Consider the following 14,537-nt stretch of genomic DNA (forward strand, 5'->3'; position numbering starts at 1 on the left):
TGTGCACGGCACATTCTATGGGTGTCTTTTGGTGGGGGCCTTTACACGTATTTGAGGTGAGGCAGCTCTTTATGCGAGTGGGAGCTCTGGACCATGGGAACAAGCATGTGTGTGCCGCGACGGCGGCGGGATGATAGTCCACTGTCTTACTTTGGCATTTCAGTGAGCACGCTCACCGTCTATGAACAGCGGTTGGTGCAGCAATCGACCAGCTACATACCGGGCGTTCCCATCCTTCTCCAAGACATTGCGTTTTATTGGGACTCGCAGGTCGGAGGGGCCGTCGCCGGTGGGACCACCGCGGCTGTTTCGCCAGATAGCATATGGATTGCTTCTGTGGAAAAAACAATCAACGAATTTGCGAAGAAATACAAACTTTTTTCTCTTAAAAAAAATGCACGTGTGGGAAAAGGCAGCAGTGATGCAAAGAAGAGATCCTCGGGCAAGAATGCCAGTCGTGTCTTTGATAAGCCTTTTAATGCCTTTTTGGGAAAAACGCCTCTTCATGCCCCTCATTTTGTCGCATTATTGACGCTTTTTCTTCGCAAACTGCCAGAGCCACTGTTGACATCCCTCTATGTGCGCCAGGCGGAAGATATTTTGAGCAATAAAAACTTATCTGAGGAGGAAAAGGCCCAGGCTTTGCAAAAATCAAGCCGTCAGACCTTTATGTCGACTCATCCAACCGAACACGCGGTATACCAATATTTGAAGCAGTTAGTGCAGCGTCATCGTGCCGAATTGATTGCAGCAGAGGTGGAACTTCTGGTGCGCTCCATGGTACGAGAGCCAAACGAGAACGTTACGGAGTTTATCTTGCAACAATTGCGTCCAGTTGTGGGGCCCGTGTTGACCAAATCGAAGCGGGAGCTTCCGACAGACAACAAGCCTCAATTGAATTTTCCCCATGAGCTCACGTCAGGGGTTTTGGGTGACGGCGCGAGCAACACGGAGGAGGAGGTGTACTCCCCACCCGGGTCTCACCACAGCGAGGCCGCAGAGGGGGAAAGAGTTTCAATGGGCAGCACGCCAACGGAGACGTCTCAACCAAATTCTGCCCGACGCACCTTCTCTGGCGAAACGGAAAACACGAGCGGCAAAAAGAAGAACGCCTCGGATGTAAAACCCCCAGCGGAGGGGGAGAGCGGACTGGGGTCCGCGATGAGTTGTGCGGACGCAGCGGGCTCGTCGCAGTCAAGTGTGGCAGCGGGGGAAAATTCGGCCGGCGAGGCTCAGAGCGGGGGACTTCCCGTTGCCTCCAAGGCGGTCAAGATTGACCCCACTGAAGAAGTCGATTCGAGCGGTAGCAGTAGTAGTAGTAGTAGTGTGCGGAGAGTATTGGTGCCCAAGGAACGGCTCCAAGCGACCTGTTCAGAGGAAGAAGAACAGGAGGAGGGGCGCTCTAGAATGCCAAAGAACGTAGAAAAACCACCACACCGCGAGGCTTCAATTGCAGATTCTGTTCAGGCGATGAGCACTTCTAGCGTGGTGTTGACACATGCGAAGAGAGAGCGGCATTCCACCCCAAAAAGAAGGGAAAAAAACGTGCCTATGGATGCCGAAAGTGCCAATATTGCCGGTGGTGGTGGTGTTACTGAGAAAAAAGCCGTTGTTGATGTATTTTCTGACCCACGTGGTGATGCAAATTTGGACGTACAGATTTCCAAAGGGCGGGAAGGCCCTTCACTTTGCACATCTAGCGAAACAATTCACCCACCACACGACCTCAGTGGGGGCGCTGTTTCCCCGGTTAATGAAGAGGGCGTTGACGACAAGTATGAAAGGCAAGAGAAACAGCAGCAGGCGCCGTTGCATAAAGTGCTTCCTTCTAGTTTACAGAAGAAGCCATCACAAACTCAACTGTTAGGCTCATCGGTTGCGGTGGAGACTCCTGGTCGTTTAGAGGACTCGAACCCAACCATCTTCAGTGGGAAAGGACCTTTCAATGAGGCTCCCAGGTCTTTTGTTGAAAAGCACCCTTGCTTTGCTGCATTATTGGGGGCAAAGCAGTTGTTTCTTGGAAAGGAAAAACTTCCCCCGAAGCAAATAGAGCTTGGTCGACGTCCAACCGGGTTCATCATGGAATCGGTGGATGCGGAAACGAAAGGCGGTGACGCTGAGCCATTGTCCATGAGGCAACTATTAGCGTGTACCGCTGAAGGTCTTAATGAAGTAGATAGAAGAAAACTTGTTCATTATGAATGTAATGATTTTTTTTCTGAAGAAGTCACGGATAGATTTCTATGTGTTCACGTTGAACGCGTGCTTCAGAAGGTTATTTATCCAGTCATAGTGCAGATAGAGCAGTTAACAGCAAAATCTGAATCAATTGAACGGCTGTTGAGGACGAACGGAATTGTGTCGCCGCCTTGCCAGGCCCCAAAACTTGTGAAGCAGTTAGAGGACGAGATGACGGTCCTGAAGGACGTTGTGCGGCAAGTGGTGGAGACTCATTCTGGAGCCATGGAGGATATCCTCAACCTTCAGCAGCAAATTGAAGAACAGAGAAACCGACTTGAATGCGACGCAGTTGGGAAGCAAAAATGGCAAAGCGACGCATTGAGTGCAAAGGAGATGGCGCTTGAGGCACAACGTCGCTGTGCAAACCTGGAGAAGGCCCAACTTCAGTCTCATCAGTCGTGCCAGTACATGTCATTGAAACTGAGGGATTTGGCGTCCGAAATAGAACGTGGAGAAAAAGAGAGCCTTGGCTTGAAAATTGAGGTTTCCACACTTCAACGGCAGGCTGTGTTACTGCGAGAGGGACTTCTCTCTATTCATTGAGATATTGATATGTGCTGATCTCGCCTCGTTAAATTTACAAATATGTCTACCTGATCGATGCATGCACGCGTGTTTTTATGTGTATTTGTAAGAACTGATTATTCTCCAGTTGATGATTCCGTTGTTTTTTTTTTTATTATTGTTTTTTCCTTTTCTTTTTCTTTTACGAAAGCACACACGAAAAAATAATATTAATAAGAAAGAACTCCAGCGATTATTGGAAACTTTAATGAATTGCTCGCCACCCTTTCTTTTTCTTACCCTATTTTTTTTTTTTAATTGGAATTCATCCATCAGGAAGGAGAAACAGGCTGTCCTGTTGACTAATGACAAACTACCTCACTCTCTCCGACATTCCGCGGAGGGAAAAGGAGATGATCATGCTTTTGCTTGCCGCTGCAGAAGACGATGCGTGGCGTATTGTCAATGACGCCCAGCACCGTTTTTGTATTGAATGGCGGGTAAGCTCCAGACATCCTACATTATCTTTTTTGTCGCTGGGTCATCTCCGATCGTCGCAGAAAGTCTCAAGGTCCTCGTTGCAGGGTGTCAATGCTACACGCAATCGTCAATTGGATGGTCCCTCACCGGTGCTGCGCTCGGTCTCACGTGCACGGGGACGGCATTCGATACACAGGGAGCCCTTCCAACGCACTGGCAGGGGAACTGAGGATCTTAGTCCACTAACTATTGACTGGAACAATGACAGCAGTAGTGCCATGGACCCCATTTCCAGTCCCAGCATTTCTTATTCGTTTGGCAATACCCTCTCACCCAAGGCCAAACAACAGGGGCGAAGGCGAGTTGCTGCTCTAAATGGTAGTTCAGCAAAAACTCCCCGTAGCAGCAGTCAGGGTTCGCTGGGAGGCACATCTTTTTTGAATACACGTTCAACGTTTCTTCACCGTCATTTTACTCCACAACGGTCGATCTCCAACCCGCGCGCGGCTTTATCGGAGCAAAACGGCGTTCTTAGAAGCATTAGCAGAAGGAAAGGGTTATCTAATGCAGTATCGGGCCTAAATGGATCTACCAGTCAGGACCCTGCGCCCATACGTTCTGCTCAATGGGTCTCGCGTCTGGTGGAGGACATCATGGGTTATGTGGCCAAAATGAATGCGATTGACCATCATCAAGTAAGTTCTGTCGCCGCCCTGACCGTGAATGTTTTGAAGGCTTGTTATGGTGCGCTTCAATGGAACCGAGTATTGAAGGAACTTGCGCAAGGCCTTCATAGATATCGTAGTGTTAGTTCACTTTGTCGTGTTTTTCGGGAGTTTTTTGTGGATGAGTCAAGTTCTGCCTTGGAAGATTTTTTTGTTTTTTCACGTCTGCATCGGGTCGTCACGAAGCACGGGATCGTGGAGACACAGAAGGTTTCACTTCCACTGGAAGAGGCACAAAGCAATGCTGCCTACCCTCTTTTTCGGGAGACTATTGTGTTGCGTCGCTATGTTGAGCTTCGTCTATTGGCATCGGTTCTCAATGACATGCTGGCAGCCGTGACGCTCGCTGATCAGAAGGGAACAGGCACCGTCCCTGTTGTGCGTCGAAGAAAACTAACTCCGGCAGAAGTGATTGGTGTGAAGAGAATCGTCGCCCATTGGGTTGAAGAGGAATCATCCGGGGAGGAATCGTTGGCGTTTGACCTTGGAGGTTTTGTCGACCTCCACGAAGTTTTGACCATTGTTGTTTTGGCCTTGAGTTCAGCGCGGCGTCGCAATCCTGTCAAGAGCCCCATTGCTCCGAGGATGAGTCGATTCGATGTTGACGACGCTGAATTCCAAGACAATGTGGTGGCTTCGAAAGAACGGTCCTTGAAGGAGAATATCCAGCCTGCTTCATACGCAGAGCGAGCTCGTTTAATTATGCGGATGGATCCGTCTGAAGCAGAGAGCATGGTGGATTTGGGTAAAAATGTGGATTTTGGACCCCTGTCACCACCACCAGCAGAAATGTCCAAGCCCTTACAGCCTTCTCCGAAGGGTTCCAACGGTTCAGCGATGCGGAAAGAACCCGTGCGTATACCAGACACGGTGTACCATGGATCCGATGGGAAGCTCAAGAAGGTGAATCAACATGTGTCAGACCTGCCCAATAAAGCGGCCTTAGCAAAGGAACTTTATCATGGCTTTTTAGAGGGGAGGACATGCGGGGAAGAAAGTTTGATTGGAGATTCTCCATACCTGCATTACGCTTCGGTTACACCACCACCTCCTCCGTCTGTTCCCTGTCTTTCACCGAAACATTTGCCGGGAGACCCTCTTGTTATTGATTTGGACCACGTTCATCTCCCATCAACGAGCATTCAGCTTTTACCCCAGTCGACAATGGCCGAGGAAACAGGGAAGCGTCGTGCAGACTCCCACGAGACGGATAGTAAGATACAGCCACAGCAGTACTTTGCTGCTCTGGCTGCCATAGACGCTGAACTGCAGAGGCGCCGGGAGTTCCTCAATTCCACCGTTGCATTTGGCCTCACCACACGCGACACACCGTTTGACTCCGATTTGCCGCTGCAGTCTTTTACAACCGACTTGCCGCTTCAGGAAGGTGAAGCAGCGACGAAGACCCCTGGACCTGAAATTACTTCCAATAATCTGGAAAATGCTACGCAAGAGTCTTCATGGTACGCTGAGAAGACTCATCTTGAAGAGGAATTGGGGTCAACTCAACCACCGGCACACGCTAGTACATTCAGTAACGTCATTTCACCCTCATTTACCGTCCAAAATGGACCCACATCCATAATGTTGCCGTCCAAGCACCGGGCCCCGGAGAAGCCTCAGGAGTGGTCGGAAAAAGAAGATGGCCGAGCCACCAAAACTGATTTTGAAATGTTGACTCTGGAGGAGAAAAATTTGTTGGCGGATCTCCAACGAGCATTGAGTCAACAAAAATAAATTTTCTTTCCACACCCTTTTTTTGAATTGCGGTGAGTGAATTAATGAAGGGTGAAATTTTATATGCTGCGCCTGTCATGATGCGGCTGCTTTTTTTCTTTTGTATTGCTTTGGGTAAGGCTTTAATGGGGGAGAGTGTGTGAGAGTGTGAGAAGGAAAGATTAATTTAGATGGTAGAAGAATGTTACGTGGAGTGCCTTGACAAGCTGATTTTATAGTGAACTGTAACACATCAAGAAGATATCGGATGCCGTGTTGGTATTTGACCCTGGCTTGTATTTCCGCTTTATTTTATTTGTTTTATTTATTTATTTATTTGACATTTTTTTTTTTCTTAGTGACTCAAAATCAAATTTCTTTCTTTTTGAAATGGACGCACATGTAATTGCGTAAACACACTCTAATGGTAATACCACTTCCCCCAATAACAGTAATAATATCAATATTAATCATCATTATTATGGGTGACAGTGCTACTGATAATAAGTTCTCTCTTTTTCCCTCTTGTATTTTTTTTTTTTTTTTTTTTAAGGGACTTTGGATTCACCAATGGCGAGCGGCCGTTGTGCTCACTCAATAAGATATCGCAAAAGAGAGCCCTTCTCACAATTCGTGCACTGCCGATGACGACACACTGAAAAGGCGAAAAAGTAAGGGAAAGATTCTGTCGATCTGTTCAATGGATTCTTTTCTTTCGAATCGCGGCATGATCGAAAAAAAGATGGTATTGGCTACGCAAGAGAGGGCTCGTGCGGCACACCATTGTTTTTTTTCTTTCCGGCATTTCTCAATCTTCGCTGTCTCTTTTATTTACTGATTCATCCACTTTTTTTTCCCCCTGGGGCGCCATAAATTGCGGGGATGCATGGTGGAATGCACTCCGGGTGTTGGCTGACTGGTTGTTGCCGCTGGTGGTGGTAGTGGTGGCAGAGTGACGTATTGGGAGGAGGCGAGAGTGCGTATAACAGGGGAGGGGGGGCCGAGCGATGCGCCTGGCCGGGTGCGTTCCCCCATCACGGATGGCGGTGCGCATTTGGCTGTACATTCCCTAACCCTAAGCTTTTGAGTAGCGCCGTTGGCAAACGTCAACGGCGGCGTAGCCTGGTGTTGCTCGGTGTTTTTTCTCCTTTGTTGCACACAACCCTTCTCCTTCCTCGCCGTCACTCACAGGCCGTCAGCACTTGGCATCCTCCATAATTCTACGCAAGGCTTCTCGATTGCAGGGGGGGAAACTGTGAGTTGTGTCTTTTTCTCGACGTCGGTTCTGACAGTTGGGAAGAATGAAGGGAAGAAGCAAATTGAAAAAAAAAATGTTGGAACAATGGTGGCCGCACCCTCGACGTCTTCTCTGCTCCCTCCTTTGCTCCTGCACATTTGTCGGCTCTTTTGCTGCGACGCTTGCAGCGTGTCGTTTCTTCTTTTTCCGGCCACTTTACAGCCACCTTAGAAGGAGTGATATGTTGCTTAGTGAGGCGGTGAAAGATGACAGAACAGCGTGGGCTTCGGGTGGGTGACTGTGCCATCGTTGTTTCTTGCACTTTCCATGACTGAGGTAGTTGCCATCCGATCATATTCCTTTCTTCCCTCCTCCTTTCTTTCTCTTGGTTCAGTCTTTACATGCCAGGGGCGTACACCGCTGCACCCCAAAAGGTCTAGTGAAACTATTCACAGCAGCCTTGGCGCGTTTTTTTATTTTATTTTTATTTCTGTCCCCAATGTTTTTTTTTTCTTTAATTTGAAGGTTAAACAGACAGACCATCGCCCAAAACAGGATGAAGCGTGGTTTGAGAAAATCCAAAGGGGATGACGAAAAAAATGATGGTCAACGTCTGCCACAACGCAGATTGAACGATAGTTCTCAATTCTTACATGTTCCTCCCCAAAACTTGCCTGGTTTTTGTGGTGCCGATGAGGCGGGCCCCAATGGTCAGAGTTTATCGTGTGAATTGTTCGCAAAATTTTTAAATCATGCGAATAGCGGTGGGGCAGAGAGGCATCATTCCAATTCACCGAAAAGCCAAGTACTCCTCGAAGAGAGCTTCACCGGCAAAATTGCTGATGGTGGCGAGAAACAGGTTATGGTTGAACTTTTTTCATCTGCCGAGACAAGCGTGAAAGAACTCGGAAGGAATGTTCACAAGGATGAAGGACTGAAGCTTCATTCGCCTTTATTTTTGCCCGCTTTTGGGACTAACTTTGCGGGTCTGCCGGCCAATAAAAAGAAGCCTCATTGCCGACGCGGTGCCCTTGTTTGGGTTTCGGAGCTCAGCAGTAGTTTTAATTCCCGTGAAGAAATCCGGACACCTCTGAGGGAATCAAAAATGGGGTGTATACCCGATAAAGAGAGTGGGAATATTGAGGGGGAAGAAGTTTTCTTGGGGGCGGCGTCACAGCAACGATCGTGGGAGAAGCAAACTTCCGGAGTCCCTGGTTTCCACTTGACTCCGTTGGTCGAGGATGCAGAACGAGGAAAAAAATTTTTTGACGCCTTTAATGAATTAAGCGGTGACGGTGAGCGTCTGGCACTTCTTCACTTCTTGTGGAACAAATACTTTCAGCCATTGGAGCGCCGTCGCTCTTACACGGCCGATAATTGGGATGAGCTCAGAAAAATAGGACAGACTGAAAGCTCTTGTGGCTTTGAAGTCGATCGAGAGCGGCTTTGCGTTTACATCACTATACTACGGCGAAAGTACCGTTGTTTCCCATGCTCTTTTCTACTCCGCGCAGTATATATTATTTTGTTTTGGGGAGCCATTTATTTTTGTTCGCCTTCTGCATTTTCTCATGGGGGTCTTTACTTTGATACCATTACCACCATTCTTTTTGCAGGCATCCTGGGTGGCATTATCTCACGGTTGATTTTTGTACCTTCACTTGTGTGTATTATTGCGGCTGGCATTTTGTATGGAAACATCCCTAGAAGGGCGTATTTAACCTCAGGTATCTCAATGGGAATGAGTTCCTTTGTCAATGTATTTGGAATGGCGGTGGGGGTTATTCGTGCTGGGCTTTCGATGAATGCCCAAACACTCAAAAAGCAGTTATTCCCATATCTTCTTTTTGGCACGCTGCCACTACTTTCTGAGGCGTTGGTACACGGTTTTTTGTGTAAGATGGTGCTTAACTACCCGAATTTTAATTGGGCCATGCTACAGGGGTTTATCGTCTCCTCTGCCGCGCCAGGCGTAATGGCGCCGGCTCTGATGGAGTTGCAAAACAAGGGGTATGGCACAAAGGACGGCCCAGGGATGCTACTGCTTACGTCAATCGTGATTGAAGCTTCGCTGTGCATGCTTGTTATTCAGCTAATTGTAGCTTTGGAGTTTAGCACAGTGAATACTAGATTTGCCATTATTGCATTTCCCTTGCAGATTATTATTGGCTTAACAGGTGGAGTGTTTTTTGGTATTTTTGTTTTTTATGCCGTATTTTATGTGCTTTTTATGGAGGGAGAAAGAATTGCGTTGGAGAATGGAATTTTCTAAGTGTATGACCATGCGGCATGCGGCACATGTCCATCATCGATGTGTTGTTCTTCTTTTATTAATTAATTTGGCAATTATTTCTGCTTGTCGTTATGTATCGTGTGTGGGTGGGGGTATATTTATGTCACTGGTACTGAATGTTACATTTAACACGATGTGTATGCAGAGAGGAATACGCGATCACATGGAAGTGAGAAGCGAAGTTTTGCAGTCCTTTGCGAAGTTGTGGGACTACGTCGCGATGCCGGCAATGTTTGCACTTGCCGGAGCCGGCATCAATGTCCACGATATCTTTGACCGAAGGTATATTTTCCAATCCATCGCCATCATAATTGCCGGCATGGGGGCTCGCTTTATTTTTGCTACACTGACTCCTTTTTTGACGCGTATGGGCTTTTCGTGGAAGGAGCTGCTTTTTTGCGGCATCGGATTTCTGGGGAAAGGCTCGGTGCAGGGCGCAATGGGCACGGTCGCGCTGATTTATGCAACTGAGAAGTTAGGTGAGGCCAAATCACCTGAAGAAATTGCCGTGGCGCAGAAGCAATTGGAATACGCATCTTTGGTAAGAAATGCGGCCGTGCTTTCCACGATGATTGCTTGTCCGATTTGCTCCATCTTCCTTTATCATTTTGGCGAGAAGCTGCTGAAGCGTGACGCCGAGGATTTGGATATTGTAACGATGAACAGGACTTAAGCAAACACGAGAATAAAAACAAAAGTAAATTTTTACATGTGAAAAAATGGTCTTTTCTTTTTTTTTTTTTTTTTTTCCTTTTTTTTAGAGGATTTTCTTGCGCCGCCATTGGCCTTCTGTTTTTTTGGAAACATATTTCTATATTTATATCGTTTTTCGTTTTTTCTGAATAAAATTCATGAGCTGCGCACTACGGTACGCTAACATTCCCCCCCCCCCCCCTTCTTCTCAGACCTCATGGCGTTACAAATTTTCCCCGGCAATACCGTGCAACCGGCCCTGGCGCTTCAGGACGAGGCAACCCAAGGCATTGCCGGGGGGAGGACGGCAAAAGAAGAACGGATGGAGAAAATTTATTTAACATGACTTGTCTATGTCGATATTATAAGAATTATGTATATGCGTGGCTGCGTATCCATGTTTTTCTTTAATTTTATTAAAGGGAGCATTCCTTTTGCCGTTCTATCACATTGTGCCGAAGCACTTCTTATGCTTCTCGTTTTGTACTCATTTTTATTGTCTCTGTGATGCCTTCACTCTCTTTCTGTCTGTCTTTTTGCCGAAGAAACGATGGGGAAAAACGAGACTGACACGGATGTTCTGACAAGTAACGTTGAAGTTGGATCCGTCTTGTCGCAATGCGCGGAGTCACGAGTGCATGAGTGTAACTTTTACGGTTATCGCGCCGTCTGCAAGCACCGTTTTCCCAAAGCGTACCGTCATCCTGCTTTAGATCAACGCCTCCGGGAGCAGCGGACTGTCCGGGAGGGTCGAGCACTTGCACGCTGCCTCAAAAACGGAGTCTTGGCCCCAACCGTTTTTGCTGTTGACCGTGAACGGTGCGCAATTGTCATGGAGCGCATTGACGGTCTCACCGTACGCGAGATATTCAATCACGAGCAAGGAAATGTTGCACAAGGGAAGACGGACGTGTCTTTTCTTGTCTCGTTCCTCTTAAGGGGAATGGGGGAGGTGGTTGGCCTCCTGCATAACGCAGACATCATTCACGGCGATCTCACAACATCGAATTTCATGTGCAAACGAAATTTTTTGGAGCGACGACTGTCTACGGAAAATTTGGCGTCAAACACCTCTTCTCGCGATAGCATTGTTGTTTTAGATTTTGGACTTGTGATGGACAAGAATAGTGCGGAGGAGCGTGCCGTCGACCTGTACGTTCTTGAGCGTGCGCTGAAGTCCTCGCATCCATTTCTGGAGCACGTGGCCACTAGACTGGTCCTGGAGGGCTACCACCGCACCGTGGATCCGCAGAAGGGTTCCGTCACCATGGCGCGTCTGGAAGCAGTGCGGGCACGTGGCCGTAAACGGAGCATGATTGGCTAGCACGGAGGCCCAAACGACGGTAATCCCCACGTCTAAGCCCCTGGGTATATATATACTTTTTATTTTGTATCGTTGTTTTTTTTTTTTTTTTCCCAGCACCGTCTCTCTTCCTGTCTGACGAAGGGAGAGCGAGAAGTCTACACTTACCTTTCCTTTATATTTCTTGTGTTCCGACTTACCTTCCCACTGGCTGCGTGTTGGGCGTGCACCTTTCTTTCATGCCGTCCCCACCACTTCTATCGATGGTACCGGGAGGCAAAAAGCAAACAAGTTAAACAAAAGGGAAGGGAAGGGGAGCACAAGACGAGGTCACGGCACGAAATGCGGGGCGGCACGCCGGCTGGACGGGCGGACGCTCCGATGCCGCGGAGGCCCCGGCCACTGCCATTTCTGCATCCCGCCTCTGCCACGAGTACGACGAGGAGGAGGGAGATATCACCCAAGCAACGAAGCCAGATGCAACCGGGCTCTCCAATAGATGGTAAAGCGTCGCACCCGAAGGCAATAGTATTCCAGCGAATACACGCACCCATGGTGGAAAAAACAACATTGCCGGAAGAAAATTTGCGCGCGCTACGTCAGACACGTAATTTATTTCTTTGTTGTCGTGGTCTTTTATCATTTAGTCAAATACGCTACTTGGAGCACATGACTCAACTGTCGTCTCTTAACGTTCATATGAACGCCATTTCACGTATTGAGTGTCTGGGGCATTTGCATCACCTTGCGGAGCTTGACGTGAGTGCCAACGAATTGCGTGCCGTGGATGAGGATGCGTTTAAAGGACTTTACCATCTGAAGCGTCTCAACTTGTCAAGTAATTTCTTGACGGTTGTCAATGGTTTTCAGCACCTTCCCGCATTAGAGTGGCTTTCACTCAGCTTCAATGAGCTTGAAGATGTGAGGGGGCTCCGTCGGCTACCATGCCCACAGCAACTAGTTCACCTTGACGTTTGCGGAAACAAACTATCGTCCTTGGCGGAATTGGAGAATGCTCTCGAGAATTGTCGGGATCTTCAGGACCTTCGCGTGGAAATACCAAAGACGGCGTTGGTTTTGCCGACGGCACCCCCTCAACTGCATCTGCGTGAAAACCCTTTTTGTGTCACGGAACTTACCTACGCGGAGCGACTCCTTCAGCGATTTCAACGACTTGTCGTGTTGAATGGTGTGTCGTGCGGCTACGATCCCACAGCAGAAACACGACTAAGGGGGCAAAGTACGGCAAATATAGGGGACTCTCATGGAGAGCCATGCTGGCATCCACTTGATGTCACTTCTCCCGCGCTTGTTAGCTCACACATCACTTCGCCGCAGCAGCGTCCCGAAGCCACCCCCTGTGATGCTGTTGTAACTGATATTTCTTTGGGGAATGCGTCTTGCAGGGTTGAAAACGTGACATCTGGTTCGACCTCCACGACGGGCGCGAGCAGCAGCGAGAGGTCCGGTAACAGCAATATAAAAAAAAACATATCAGAGAGTCATTCTTCCCATTCTCCTTCCCTGGTATGGCGCGCAAAGCGTGTATCACGCTCCGTGATTACAAAAGTATCTATTCCTCTTCACAAGGAGCTTCACGTGTCAAGTGTTGAGGACGGAGTTTTTCAAGAGGAACTTCAGGCCAAGGATGAACTCATTGAGCATCTTGAGTTGAAATTTAAGCGTTCCCAAGAACAACTATCGCTTCGTGTGGCCCTGGAAGAAGATCTTCGCCGTAACTTTGAAGATGTGCGGCGGTCTCACGTTGCCCTTGTAGATTCAACCACCTGCGAAAAGAAACGCCTCTGCCGTCAGGTGGCAGCTCTAAAGGACGAGCTTTCACGGCGCTCTGAGGAGGCCGTGATTCTTCAGCGGAAAAATCGGGTTGAACTGGAAGAGCAAACGAAGACTTTGCGCGAATGTTTGCTTCGGCAGAAGAAGGATTCTGCTGCGGCGATGAATCGACTGGAGGAGGAGCTTGCACGGACACGTGGGGGGGCGAATAACGAAATCAGGGAACTGAAGACGCGTCTTGAGGAAGCTGCTCAGCGGAATGAATGGCTGGAGCAGCAGAATGAAAAGACACAAATTCAGATGAAGAAATGGCGGAATGAGTCAAATAACAACAAGATGGCACTAGTGGCTTGCGAAACGCAATTGCATTTTATTGACAGTCGGGGTTGTCTGCAGTTAGAAGAATCTTTGGTACGACGTCAGTTGGAGTGCGCCGCATGGAGCGGTCTTGTAACTGCCACAGCCACTCAACTGCATCTTTTACGGTCTGAGAATGAGTTTCTTGTGCTCTGCAGAGAGAATCATCAGAAGGCGTGGGAGGAATACGCCACCTCGTTACAGCAGCATTACCGGGAGGCCTTACTGCAGTCACAGGCGAGAAGAAAATTACCGTCAACGAGAGTCGATGTCGGCTGTGATCCCATCGGTGACTACGTTCAGCAGCAGGCTGTGGATGAGGAAGAGATGCGGCGCGTGCAGACCGCTCTGTCTCTCTCTCGTCAGTCGGAGCATTTATTGTTTGTTGAAAATGAGCGTCTCTTGAAGTGTGTGGCGGACAAGGAACGCGAACTGGCGGAAGCGTCGCAACAGCTTCAGCAGTCTGAAGCAATGGCAGGAAAGGTGAGGGATGAGCTGGAGCGTGAGCGTGACAACCTTATTCGCACCCTCCATAACCTGCGCGAGTCGATTCAAAAGAAGGATGCAGAGTTTGATGAGATGGAAACGGAGGCAAAACTGAAGATTGACGAGAAGCGTTCCACCATCGCTAGGCTGGAGTCACTCCTGGAAGATGCGGAGGAAGAGGCAGCCAACCATCGCCGTGAGGCCGCAAAGCTTCGCGACGTGCAAGATGAGCTAAAGCGTGTTAGTGCAGAGCTTTACGCGGTGAAGCAGGAACGCATGGAGTCCGCGGCGGCAGCGGAACGCGCCCCGCATCCTCAGCTGACGGAAATTGTAGCGGCGCTGGAGGAAACAAAGGAAAAACTTGCTTCTTCTGTGATGCGGGAGCATCAACAATCTTTGAAGCTGACGCGGGCTGCGGAAGCCCTGACACTTCTTCGTGGACAACTTGTGCGGGTGGATGAGGATAATTCTCATCTCCGAAAGGTGCTTGATGAGAAGATGGCATTGCTAAGTGCAGCAGAGGCAGAGAAGGAACGGTTGCAGGCGCATTGGCGGGAATCGCAGGAAGCCGTGCGAGTTCGACAACGTGCAACACTGCAGGCAATTTCTCAGATTATGGTGGGGGATGGTGACGGTGGCGTCTGATCTGTGCGTTTTTTGTGGGATGTCACGGACGAGTGTGATGTCTCCTTTTGTTTTTCTTTTTGT

At 48.7% G+C, this 14,537-nt stretch overlaps 4 protein-coding genes and 1 pseudogene across 4 annotated transcripts, besides 13 other annotated features; all 5 read left to right on the forward strand.

Annotated features, from left to right (window-relative positions):
• Positions 1-1,614: part of a sequence feature (areas merged during assembly that could not be assigned to a particular haplotype. This can correspond to areas where the two haplotypes were merged or to regions with more than two copies in the genome that were merged during assembly.) that runs on past the window's edge.
• Positions 94-2,784, forward strand: Tc00.1047053506925.220 (hypothetical protein, conserved; the record flags this gene model as incomplete). The annotated part of the gene is made up of 1 exon (XM_816479.1): positions 94-2,784. The coding sequence occupies one exon, from the start codon at positions 94-96 to the stop codon at positions 2,782-2,784; it is 2,691 nt and encodes an 896-aa protein (XP_821572.1).
• Positions 1,304-1,326: a microsatellite.
• Positions 1,615-1,723: a sequence feature (areas merged during assembly that could not be assigned to a particular haplotype. This can correspond to areas where the two haplotypes were merged or to regions with more than two copies in the genome that were merged during assembly.).
• Positions 1,724-4,712: a sequence feature (areas merged during assembly that could not be assigned to a particular haplotype. This can correspond to areas where the two haplotypes were merged or to regions with more than two copies in the genome that were merged during assembly.).
• Positions 2,909-2,949: a sequence feature (T-rich).
• On the forward strand, positions 3,111-5,687 carry Tc00.1047053506925.230 (hypothetical protein, conserved; the record flags this gene model as incomplete). Its single annotated transcript, XM_816480.1, has 1 exon — positions 3,111-5,687. One exon carries the CDS (start codon positions 3,111-3,113, stop codon positions 5,685-5,687), a length of 2,577 nt encoding a protein of 858 aa, XP_821573.1.
• Positions 4,713-4,850: a sequence feature (areas merged during assembly that could not be assigned to a particular haplotype. This can correspond to areas where the two haplotypes were merged or to regions with more than two copies in the genome that were merged during assembly.).
• Positions 4,851-6,573: a sequence feature (areas merged during assembly that could not be assigned to a particular haplotype. This can correspond to areas where the two haplotypes were merged or to regions with more than two copies in the genome that were merged during assembly.).
• Positions 5,978-6,005: a microsatellite.
• Positions 6,197-6,216: a microsatellite.
• Positions 6,574-6,631: a sequence feature (areas merged during assembly that could not be assigned to a particular haplotype. This can correspond to areas where the two haplotypes were merged or to regions with more than two copies in the genome that were merged during assembly.).
• Positions 6,632-14,537: part of a sequence feature (areas merged during assembly that could not be assigned to a particular haplotype. This can correspond to areas where the two haplotypes were merged or to regions with more than two copies in the genome that were merged during assembly.) that runs on past the window's edge.
• Positions 7,372-7,393: a sequence feature (AT_rich).
• Tc00.1047053506925.250 lies at positions 7,461-9,869 on the forward strand (annotated as a pseudogene).
• Positions 9,922-9,955: a microsatellite.
• Positions 10,440-11,213, forward strand: Tc00.1047053506925.260 (protein kinase, putative; the record flags this gene model as incomplete). Its single annotated transcript, XM_816481.1, has 1 exon — positions 10,440-11,213. One exon carries the CDS (start codon positions 10,440-10,442, stop codon positions 11,211-11,213), a length of 774 nt encoding a protein of 257 aa, XP_821574.1.
• Positions 11,535-14,474, forward strand: Tc00.1047053506925.270 (hypothetical protein, conserved; the record flags this gene model as incomplete). The annotated part of the gene is made up of 1 exon (XM_816482.1): positions 11,535-14,474. One exon carries the CDS (start codon positions 11,535-11,537, stop codon positions 14,472-14,474), a length of 2,940 nt encoding a protein of 979 aa, XP_821575.1.

The sequence above is a fragment of the Trypanosoma cruzi genome, genomic scaffold (genome assembly GCF_000209065.1).
Source record: "Trypanosoma cruzi strain CL Brener 1047053517123 genomic scaffold, whole genome shotgun sequence".
Taxonomy (NCBI): domain Eukaryota; phylum Euglenozoa; class Kinetoplastea; order Trypanosomatida; family Trypanosomatidae; genus Trypanosoma; species Trypanosoma cruzi.